Below are 12,504 nucleotides of genomic sequence, written 5' to 3'. Positions count from 1 at the left end.
CCTGTTAGGGAAATGGAGGCTGACACTGAAAAGAAAATGTCTTCTCAGCAGGTAGAGGGTCCTCGCAGGCAGCTATGCCAAGGAGAGAGAGAGGTTCCTTGGCATGGCATGTTCCTGCTTTGGGCCTATGCAAGGACGTGCCCCAAGTTGTCCCTTTTTCTAAGGAATTTGAAACATATTATCTTGGCTAAGGGCTGGGGGCAGTTTGAATTGAAATCAGACTGAGATCTTCAAATTAAATAGAAATTTTCCAATTGAATGAGCAGTTCTGGGCTCAATTAGTCCCACCAAGATAACAGAATGAAACCACTTTATCTTGATTCCCTGAAGTGGGTCTTTTGCAGAGATGAGGAGAATTTCTCGAGTTCCCCCCCCATGTCAAAACAGTATTGGGGTTCCCCTATCAAAATCAGGTGACAAACTACATACAACAGCAAGTTTTTTATGTGGTCCCATGTGCAGAATATATACACACAAGCATAGTGTTGCTTTGGTTACATAAGGGCATTAGGGTATGTAAAAGTGAAAGAACTAGGAATAAACAAACTCCATATTTCCAGCATCCTCAGGAGTCCCGCCTCATCACTTCTCCACTAAGATGGTGTGTTTTAACCATCCCACCATGGGGGCTCTAGAAAGCACAGTACATTTTGTCATCCCAATTTGGGGTCTCTAGAAAGCAGGATATAATATTTTAATCACTCTGGCATGGAGTGGGGGAGGGAGCTCTAGAAAGCAGGACACAACAAATAATGAATAATATAATCAAGGATATAGGAAGAATTCTACCATCACCTATAGGAAAAAAAAAGTATTTAAAGGAAGAGGGGCTGGGAAGCTCTACAAGGCAGTAAGAATGACCATTTAGAAGAAAGAAGAAAAAGAAAGAACTCAAAAATATGTATCTCACATTTTTAATTTCATGAATGCAGAAAATGTAAGACTAAAATAAGGTCACGCATTAAAGAATAAAAGTCTGGAAACAACAGAAAATGAAGATTAATGTTGAAAGTGAAAGAACTAGAAGAAAATACAGAAGATGGAATTTTAAAATAACTAATGAAGAAGAAAGGAAAGGAAATTTTACTGAGAAGAGAATAATAATAATAATAATAAAAAAAGATAAAAGCAAGCAAGAAAAAAGGAAGCAAAACCCCCAAAGGGAAAGAAAGATACAGGAAGGGGAAGAGTCTGATGGGAAAAGAGCTGATGGGAGAAGGAACATCTTAAAAAGAAATTAAATAACTCAAGAGATAGTATTCAAATGTCAAAGAAAAATTTAAGCACCTATTAAATGCCTGGAACTGCAAAAAGCTAGAGAGGCAGTATATAAACAAATAGATACAAACTACTTAAAAGGATGAATAGGGACTAAATGCACTAGAAGAGTCAAGGAAGTTTTCTGATAAAAGATGAGACTTTATGGGGAAGCTAGATGGCACAGAGGAAAGAACATAGGCCCTGGAATCAGTATGACCTGAGGTCAAATGTAGTCTCAGATACTTGACACTTACTAGCTATGTGACCCTGGATAAGTCACTTCACTCTGATTGCCTTGCCACCCCCAAAAAAAAAAAAAGTGGCTATTTAATTCATATTAAAAATATTTTAGTTGGGACTTGAAACTGGGGAAGACATTAGGCAGAGCATGGGGAGAATGTTGTGGATGTTGATAACAGCCAGGAGGTCAGTGTTACTAGATCAAAGAGTATGTGATATGCATTAACACATAATATTGGAAAGGTAAAAGCAAGTTAGGTTAAGAAGGGCTTTGAATGCCAAATATAATATTTTTGTATTTAACCTGAAGACTACTGGAAATTGATGTGGAGTGAATGTGACATGAATCTGTGCTTTAGGAAAATTACTTTCATGGTTGAGTGGAAGATGGATTAGAATGGGGAGAGATTTGAGGCAGGCAGACCTACTAGCAATCTAGTGCACTAGTCCAGACTTGAGGTTATAAGGGTCTGTACTGAGTGGAGACTTTTCAGAAGAGAGAAGTGAACATATCTGAGAGATGTTGCAAAGGTAAAATCAATAGGACATCACACTATGTTATGATCCTGAGGGACTGAGAGGAAGGATAATGAGTTCTATGTTTAGTTTAAGATGTCTACTATCCAGTTCAAGATAACTAAAAGGCAGTTGTGGATGGTAGATTGGACAGGACAGGAAGATTTGAGAAGTGACAGCATAGAAATAGCTGGTAAAATCACCAAGGAAAGTATTATAGAGGGAAAAGCGAAAAGGGAACAGGACATAACTTTGTGGGACACTTATGATTAGAGAGCAAATGGATGAGGATCCGGAGCCAGAGAAAGAGGAGAATCGGGAGGAAGTGGTACTCTGAAACACTACAATGATCAACAATGTACAAAAGGTGATCGACAATATAAAGGCTGCAGAGAGGATAAGGAGAATGGAGATTGAGAGAAGACTATAGAATTGATAATTAAGAGATCATTACAAATGGGAGAGGGGAAGATGGGTGAAGGGGAGGTGGAAGGAGAGGGAGAGGGAGGGGAAAAAAAGGAGAGGAAGAGAGAGGGAGAGGCAGATATTGGTCATGAAAGGATGAAGTAAAGGCATTTTTCTAGATGGGGGAGAGATGAGCTTGTTTGTAACCAATAGGAAATGAGTCAGTAGACAGCAAGGGATGGAAAATATCTAACAATGGGGATAAACGGGTAGTCTGCTGGAAAACATAGAATAGAATGGGAGTGCTTAACTAATTAAAAGTTATCTGAATACCTTGAGTATCTTGTTTATGGTAGAAGAGAAAATATTCTAAAGTAAAAAAAAAATAGGGATAAATGGAAGAAGATATATTCTTAACTCTACTTTTAAATATGAATAGTTTAAGTCAAGAAAAATGACATATTTGGTTAAAAAAAGCAGAATTATAAATTCTATTTTAAAAACAGACATATAGAGAATAAAAGTGAGAGGCTGGAAAAAGAAAATTGTACATCTAGTGAATCCAGAAACAGTAAAATCAATTAGGCTATCAGGGAAAGCAAAAACATTCAAAAATTTAAGAATAAAGATACTATGCTGAAAGGAACCATGGACAACAAAAAGTTAAATTATTAAGCCTAGTTCTTCGATTGTTTTAGCATCCAATTCATAAATATCTGAGTTTCAAGGATACTTAGTAACATAATAGTGGCAGATAATTCCTACTAAATTTTGGATAAATCTAATAGATAAGCAAAAGGGAAAATAGAAAATCAAACAAGTTATTGGAGTAACTAGCATTTAAATACTTCCTTAAATGAAACTGCAAATGAATATATGTATTTCTTGACACTACAGGGAATTTCTACAAAAATTATATCTTGTATTTGTATACAGAAATATTGCAAACAAATGCAAAAAATGTGAATTTTTTATAGCTTTTTATTTGCAAGTTATATGCATGTAATTTTACAGCATTGACAATTGCCAAACCTTTTGTTCCAATTTTTTTCCCCTCCTTCCCCACATTCCCTCCCCCAGATGGCAGGTTGACCAATACATGTTAAATCTGTTAAAATATAAAGTAAATACAATATAAGGATACATGTCCAAACAGTTATTTTGCTGTACAAAAAGAATCGGACTTTTAAATAGTATACTATTAGCCTGTGAAGGAAATAAAAAATTCAGGCGGACAAAAATAGAGGGATTGGGAATTCTATGTAGTGGTTCATAGTCATCTTCCAGAGTTCTTTTGCTACGTGTAGCTGGTTCAATTCATTACTGCTCTATTGGAACTGATAAAAAAGGTGAAAATTGTAAAAGAAAAATTCTTTATAGACCATAATACAATAAAAATAGCAATTACAAATAACATCAAATAGAGATTTAATAAGATCTTAATGAGTGGATTAAAGACATAACATAGGAGCAACATTCTATGAAAGGAATTAATAATGATGAAATAACATACTAGCATTTCTGGGATGTAGCTAATGCAGTCCCCCTTTACAAACATATTAATATAATAGAAGGATTAATAAATTTAATATTCATTTAAAAAATTAGAAAGCCAATAGATGAAACTAAAATCAGAATAAAAACCTGTTATTAAAATTAAGAGAAGAAAGAGATAAATGGAAACAAGAAATATAAATAACATTTAAGATTAATGGTTCTTTGAAAAAATTAATAAAATATACAAACTTTTAGCTAATCTGATTAGAAAGGTGGAAGATCAAATCAAAATAACAAATGAGAAAAGTGAAATTACAGAAAAGCAGAAGAAAAATAAAGAATAATCAGAATCTGTTAGACCCTACTAACAAATATGGGAACAAAAAAGAAATAGAGGAATATTTTAAAAACATATGAAATCTCTAAACTATCAGGACAGAAAATTTCAGAAGAGGAAATAGAATCTAGTTCAAAAGGAATTTTCAAAAGGCAGTGGGAGAAAAAAGAAAGGAACAGGAAGAGAGAGATGGACAGAGGGTCAGACAGGGAGGAAGACAGAGAGGGAGAGGCAGATATTGGTCATAAAAGGATGAAGTAAAAGTATTTTTCTAGATGGGGGTCCTAAGGTATTCATAAGGGAATACTACCAAACTTTTAAAAACCAATGCCCATATGACACAAATTCTTAAAATTTAGAAATAATTCTATGTTAGTCTCTTTATGAAACAAACATAGTTATACTATTTAACCAGTAAAGAATGAACCAAATGTATTAATATCAATTCAAAAATTTTAAATATAATCTTGTCCAATAATGGCATTTTTCCCCCTAAGAAATCTTTCATTATGAACAGTTTTGATTTATACCAGGGATGTAACGATGGTTCACCATAAGGAAAGCTATCAAACTAATTATTTATATAAAACTCAAAATACCCCTAACCACATGATTATGCTTATAGGTTCAGGGGGGAAAAAGCTTTTGACAAAATATAGCATGCATTTATGCTAAAAATCCTACAAAGTATAGGGATAGAAAGATTCTTTTTTTTATTAAAATCATTAATTTAAAGCCAAAAACAAGCATCATGTGCAATGAGGATATATTAATCACCTCCAGTGATTAGAGGTATAAAACAATGCTGTCCTATGTGACAGAATTCTGGGTATGGCTACAATAATAAGTGAGAAAGGAAAGTATAAGGATTGGTAAAGAGGGGATAAAAGTATTCCTATTTGCTAATACTAAGTGATATATTTGAAACTTTTTAAAGAATAAGCAAAGACATTAATTGACATGATAACTTAAATAACATTGCAGGCTATAAAATGAGCCTACAAAATCAACTGTATTTCTACCCAATAATGATAACAAAATTGGAGACGAAGAAAGGGAAATCTCATTCCAGAGAACTACAAAATGCATAAAATACCTGGGGATCCATCTATCAAAGCACACAAAAGAATTATACAGATTCAATTTCAAAATGCTTAATGAAATGAAGAACAGCTTAAATGGTTGAAGGAATATTTTGTGTTTATGACTGTACCATGTTAATGAAAATGATAATAATATCAAATTTAATTTAGACTTTTAATGTTGCTTCATTCAAATTGCCAGGGGAATATTTAATAGGACTTGATTAAAATAATAAAATTAATTTGGAAAAACAAAGATCTAGAACATTCAGAGAAATGATGAAGGTGAAAAAAGAATAATATTTCCAGATAAAGCAGTAGGAATCAGAACTCTTCCAGTCATTTAAAAAAAAATAGCAAAATAGATCAGTGGGACAGAAAAAGAAGATTCCAAAACAATGGAACTCAATAACCTAATGTTCATTAAGCAGAAAAAAAAAATCAGTTATCTAAGGAAAGACTTTCTATTTGATAAAAACTGGGAAAACTGGAAAACCATCTAGCAGAAATTAGGCTTATCATATGCTTTGATACATACATGGTGAGCTGACCTTAATATTAAAAGTCTATATTAAAAAATTAGAAGAAAAAAATAAATATTAAGTGCACAGAGAAATTAAAAAGGAGGAGTTTGGAGGAGCAGCATAGCAGAAGGTATAGAACATTGTACTCACAAATACATAAAATCTGTGGTCATTACTTGTTTTTGACACAAGCTGTATTTCTGGGGACATGCTGCCTAACTTCTTTGAGTTATACTTACTTCAACTAGAAAATGAAGGTGTTGGACTAAGATAGCTTCTAGGTTGTTTCTAGATCTAAATCTGTGATGGTAGCATAACCATATTTTAGTACAGAAAAAAAGAAAGACCAGAGTTGTACTTCCCATGATAGGGTTGTCTTTTTCGTCACTTTTACCCTTATTTCAAAGTTTATATGAAAGGATAAAACTCACACATTTTAAATCTGGACTAGCACAGAATGTTCATTCCAAGTGTGTAAGTTTTCACTAAATGAAGAGGGTGATGTTTACTTTGAAGAGACAGGAGCTAATTAGATGGTAAAAAAAGTAAGAATCCCTCAAATCAATTAAAAGTCATTTCCTCAGTAGATAAGAGAAATGCACCTGAGGTCTATCCTTATTTGGTTAGGTTAATATTTATTTTGAATGGAAGCACTTACTTTTTTCTAATTTTGAAAATAATGGGGCTATGATTCAAAATTGAGCAAAAAGTTTTAAGTGTTTACAAACAACATATCTCTTTTCTCTATTCCTGTATGTGTTTATTCATTAGTGTTTAAGAAAATAAAACAAAGCTATTTACTTAGTTATTATGCCACACTATATATGAACTGTGGCCAAGATGACTTTTTTCATAATTGGCACACAGTACCCTTTGTCCTTCCATACTTCATTGCGACATCTTTTTAATGAGTTGTACCACATATTTAAAAGAAATCATTTGTAAATCCAGCTAATAAAACACTTCCATATTTGTTGAAAATATTGTATAATTTAAATCTACATTTTTTTCCCAATCAGACTACAATTAGAATATCTTTATTTACAGGATGCCATCTTTGTACTGAAAATAAACATTTAGTCAGGAATGATAGTACACACCTGTGAGTCCTTGCCATTAGGAATGCTGAGACTAGTGTTTGCTTGAGTTAGGAAATTCTGAGCTGCAGTAGGATTAAAGATGATTAGTGTCCTCATTTAAGTCCAGCACCAATTTGGAGAGTTTTTCAGGAGTGGAGAACCTTCAGGATGTCCAAGGAAGGATAAAACAAACTAAGTAGGAAATAGAACAGATTAAAACTTCCATGCTGATCAGAAGTAAGGTGAGGTTTGTGAGTGGCCCCTGAATTCTCAGACCAGATGAGTTAAGGGATACCTATTTTCAAAAAGAAAAGAAACTTCTAATAATTCATATACTAAATAGGGGCAATTAATGTGGCATAATAGGAGACCCAGCTTGGAATCAGGAAGCCTGAAATGCCACCAAGTTAGTTCCTTTTACATTAATGTAAGTAATATAGTAATAAAGAAGTTACATTCAAAGAGGATAAAAATTGTCCACTGAATGTTGGTGACCATGCATATCAATCCATTTTTATTTAATCAATTTTATTGAAGTTTATGAAAAAATACATGTTATTTCATCACACATCCTAAAAATTATAATACTCAGTATTTTTAAGGTACTTTGAGACTAGAAGAGGGGGAAGGGAACAAGTATTTATTAAGAACCTACTTTATTCTAGACATTATCTTGAGTTCTTTACAAATATCTTATTTCATCTTCACAAACAATCCTGGAAGGTGTTATCATCCCCATTTACAGTTGGAGAAACTGAGGTAGATAACTTACCCAGGGTCACACTAGTATCAGAAGACAAATTTGAATTTGAGTTTTCTTAACTGCAGGTATAGATCTCATCCACAGTGCCACCCTGCTGCCCAGGGAGTAAAAGATATCACCAACTTCCCCATCACTCAGGCTCACAACCTTGGTGTTATCCTTGGCAACTCATGCTTGCCCCATATAATTAATCATATGCCAAATCTTATTGTTTCTATATTAATAAAATTTCTTATATAGTTTCCTCTCCATTCACATAACCACCATGCTAGTTCAGGCTTTTAATATCTCTTATCTAGACTATCTGCAATAACTTCTCAGTCTCAATCTCTTCCTTACTCTATCCTCCATATAGCTGTCAAAGGGATTTTCCTAAAGCACAGGTCTGACTGCATCAATTCCCCTTCCCTCTTGTCCTCCTTCCAACAAACCTTAGTGACTCCTTGTTATACCCAGGAATAAATATAAAGTCCTTGATATGCTTTCCACTACCTGACACTTCTCTAAACTTTATAGTCTTTTAATACTTCACAGACTCTTCTATGACCCAGCCACACTGGCTCATTTATTTTTCACTCCACTTCAGTTTCCATACTTTACATTTGTTGCCTCTCATCCCAAGCTTAGAATGCTTGTCTCCTTCCCTCCTCTGCTTGGATTCCCTGGCTTTCTTGAAGACCCAGCTCAAATAATACCCTCTACAGAAGGTCTCCCAGCCTTCCACGGCTTTTACCATGGAATCTATGACTCTTCTTTAGAAATATTTTAGTATCTTTATTCTATCTTTAAAAATAAATTTTTAACTCAGTTTTCTGTCAGTAGCTTAGATTGGCTTCAATTCAATCCCCTAAGTTGATTACCTGAAGCAGACTGATTCAAGTTTTGACAACACTTCAGCTCACTCTCAGTAGCCTCTCCCTTCTGATTGAAGTATTGTAAAGTAGAGCATTAAACTTTTCCCAAAGCATTCCTTTATCAAGGGCTCACAATTTTAAAGATAATTCCTTAAGGTATTTTCTTTCAATACCTCTGTTTTACTTTAATTCATGAAACATCATGACTTCACCACCAGGTGCTCCCTGTTGGTCTCACCTCACTCCCTTTGCAACTTTTATGTGTTGTTTTCTCTCATTACTCTCATTAGACTGTATGGCAAGCTCTTTTTAAAATTATTTATTTATTTGTTGATATCCTTAGTGCTTTGCACAGTACCTAGCACTTAGGTGCTTAATGTTTATTGAACTGAACTGCATATAATTGATTTCCTTTGCAATTGCATTTAATGTTTATATATATATATATATATTTAAGCATTCTGAGTTTATCAGATTGCCAAAGCAATAACTGACATAATAAGAAGTTTAGAATATAGATAGTCTTCCCCTCTGACCAGAGTTGTGTTGGTAATTGTTTAACAACTAGATCTCCCAAAACACCACATTTTCTTCTCCATCACTTTCTCATAACTAGTCAATTAAGAAAATAATAAATCAAACCTTAATTTGTAGCCCATCCATAAGGTATAAATGTTGACACTGAAAACTTAACAATGTTGGTGTGACTGTCTCTAAGGTTACTTTCTATTTGCTTTGGATAAATCTTGTATGTTTTCATTGTTCAGTCATTTTCAGTCACATCTGACTCAATTATTCCAGTTAGGATTTTCTTGGCAAAAATACTGGAGTGAGTTGCCATTTCCTTCCCCAGTATCTTGTATGCATCCATGAATTGTCTCTCCAATTAGAATGGAAATATCTGAGAGCAGGGACAGTTTTTACCTTTCTTCATATTCTAAGTGCTTAACATAGTGCCTCACACATAAGTGCTTAATAAATGTTTGATGACTGACTGGGACAAAGAGTCAGAGAAAATAATCATCTGTATATCTTACAGGGTGATGATGACAATCTGTCCAGCTTATGCACAAATAGACAGCTTTGTGTTGACTTGTTTCTAAGCTGATTTATTCTTCTAGAATAGGAAAAGATTCTCCATCGGAGAGAGTACTCCATACAGTTTTATAAGTGTTCACAGACCACTTTTAAGATGGTGATTTTTTTTTTTGAATCAGACAAAAGTCTCTTTTGAAAGGTGCATAGGGAAGCAAAGTCTCTTCTTCATACTTAGCTAAGGGAATGCATTCCCCACAGTGTGAGAGAGAATTGAGTGAGAGGGAATTGAGTGAAATGTAGGTGTTATTACCACAGTAATAGCAATTGTATTTGTTGCCCCCATTTTGAACTCATTTCAAATCAAATCATAGACAGGAAAATAACCCAAGTTTTTATGGCTCCAAGGATAGCTCTCACCATGATTCCAAGCTTCCTGTCTTACATCATGGGCTGTAACCAGGCTTTAGAGGGAACCAGGGCTGATGCAAACAATAGTTTCAGGCTGTGTTTTGACATATCTTTAGTTGAGAGTGCTTATTGCCTATGAGGGTTGAGGATTCAATCAGTATGTGGTGGGGATCGATCCAAGAAGCTGCTTTGGTTTATGAAAGAATACAAGTAAAATATCACAGAACAAGCATTTACCTATTATGAAGCTGCCTGCATTTTTCTTGGGGAGTGTAAGACGTAAGAAGTACCTACCAAGAACTTTAAAACCCTGCAGTCTTTGCTCAGTGGCCTAGAATTTTCTTTCCCAAGGTAGCTAATTCTGAATATACATTCATTTAGTTCTGCAATACAACTGTGAGAATTATTCAGGAGACATTGACCATTAAAATTTAGACAAAATCTTTTCTTTTTCCCACCCTGATCATGAAAACTTAAGCAAAAGTAGTTATATCTTTCCAAGTCATTAAAACTAGTTATCCTATTTTTCCCAAACAAAAACGTTGTCATTAAGATACAGAACAGGTGATAGGAACCTTTAAGGAGCTATAGAAAATAATAGGTCTATTTTGCATGTCATTTGCAACTTAAGGGATAAGACTTACTCTCTGAAAGGCATGAAAGAGTATTTTGCAATGGTTTTCTAAGTATTGCTCATTGAAGCATATGGATAATCTTGTAGTTTTATGTACATACTATAATTTAAGCAATTATATTCATTTCAAAGCTAGAAGAAGGTTTGCACATATTTTTCTCCTATTTAATTCTGCCTACAATGATCAAGCTGATGAAATATTACAAACAGATCTGCAGTTGCCATTTGAAATCTGCTAAATTGTAGATGTTAGTGTACTCCAACATTCAGTACATTGTCAGATTTTTTATGATAACTTCCCTAATTGCAGTCTCAACATTATATGTTGATATACTATGAAATAGAAACATTGGTTACAGTTCAAGTAGAGGTGGTTCTGTTGAAACACTCATTTTGTCTTTGAAGTGCATAAATTGGCTATTTAGTTTTCAGATTTTAAAAGGATTCTTGAAAGCAGAGATAGAGACAGATGTATTATAAATTGTATGATGCTCTGTCAAAAAGCTCTAAGTCTTTCCAAAAAAAGGTTTTGCCTAAAATAGTGGAACCCATACTTGGGCTAAGTGAAGAATGACTCCAGTTTATGTGAGATTTTGCTAATATTTAAAGTGGTTATTCATTCTGTATGAAAATTGTTAGGTTTTAGTAATTTTGACTGACTCTTGGGGTTCTTAGTTGTCTATATTTGGCCCTATGGAATGAGAGAGGTGTGAGGTTCATAAGAGAAACAGGGATAGTATTATCTCCTTCAAGAAAATTGTGCTGCCTTTACTTACCCTGGGTAACTTTAGGTCATGTTGTTTGGCTTCAACTTTATTGGGAATTTCTTCATACTGTCTTTTGACATAGATTCAAACTAAGCCACAGAAATAAATTATTATTCTACTGCAGTGCCTCTATGCTTCTATGACAAATCCAGACCAGTAAAAATATACATTACTCTGTCACTGACAAAACACATGGACCCGAAGTAAATATGCATAAAAGGCATTGGCCTTCATTTCACTAACACAAGAGAAGGATTTATTTCTAGACTAAGCCTAGCCAGGATACTAACAACCAAATAATCATCATCTCTTCCCAAAATAAAAAATAAAAAAACCCAACCCAAATTATGTTAATGAAAATTAAGGACACACACAAGTCATAACTGAGAAACTCTAAGGTGTGGCACACAATAATTCAGTTCTTTATCTTGAATGTTTTCTTCATCTGTTACAAATGAGTATCTGTAAATGTGGTGTGTTCTTTAGTCACGGAGCTGAAACCCTTGATAGCATTCATCAGATCTTCATCATCCACATACTGGGAAAAAAAAAAAATTCACAGTTATGGGATAGTATTTTATTTAGTCTATGAAATTCATTAAAATCCATCAAGTAGTTGTAAGGGCAGGAATGATTAGGAAAAAATGTCATAGAGGATTTAAAATTTGGGCTAGAACTGGAAGAATGGGTAGGATGTGAGTAGGTAGTGAGGAAAGTACTCTAGGAAAGAGAAATTATCCAGCATAAAGCTTAAAAGTTATAGAAGGTCTATCTAAAATGTTGTGGAGGTTTTTTTTTGGGGAAAGGGGATAATGGGCAATTGCTTTCAAATTTTTATAAAATATTTATAGAAATTCTTTTAACATTTTGGGAGCCCCCAAAATTAAGAAAATCTTAGGCTAAAAACAAAAGCACAGAGACGAGTGTGGTGGTGCATATCTGTAACTCTAGCTAATGGGAAGGCTAAAACCAACATATTTCTTGGACTTGGGAACTCCATCTGGTGGGAAGGTTAAACATTGGCATATTTTTTGGATTTGGGAATGCTGAGCTGTAGTGCGTTATACCAGTTGATTATCTATGCCAAGTTCAACATTTTA

The 12,504-nt window shown here is 34.0% G+C and overlaps 1 protein-coding gene across 1 annotated transcript in view; it reads right to left on the bottom strand.

Annotated features, from left to right (window-relative positions):
* Positions 1–11,206: 11,206 nt before the first annotated feature.
* Positions 11,207–12,504, bottom strand: part of USH2A (usherin) — a 998,601-nt gene continuing 997,303 nt past the window's right edge. Inside the window, exon 71 of the mRNA XM_051996749.1 lies at positions 11,207–11,942. Within this exon, the coding sequence (XP_051852709.1) occupies positions 11,853–11,942 (90 nt within the window). The 3' untranslated portion in view covers positions 11,207–11,852. The remainder of the gene's footprint in view (positions 11,943–12,504) is intronic.

Source organism: Antechinus flavipes, chromosome 4, assembly GCF_016432865.1.
Source record: "Antechinus flavipes isolate AdamAnt ecotype Samford, QLD, Australia chromosome 4, AdamAnt_v2, whole genome shotgun sequence".
NCBI classification, from domain to species: Eukaryota; Metazoa; Chordata; class Mammalia; order Dasyuromorphia; family Dasyuridae; genus Antechinus; species Antechinus flavipes.
The sequence above is the reverse complement of the archived record's forward strand: the minus strand, read 5'-3'. Positions and strand labels throughout refer to the sequence as shown.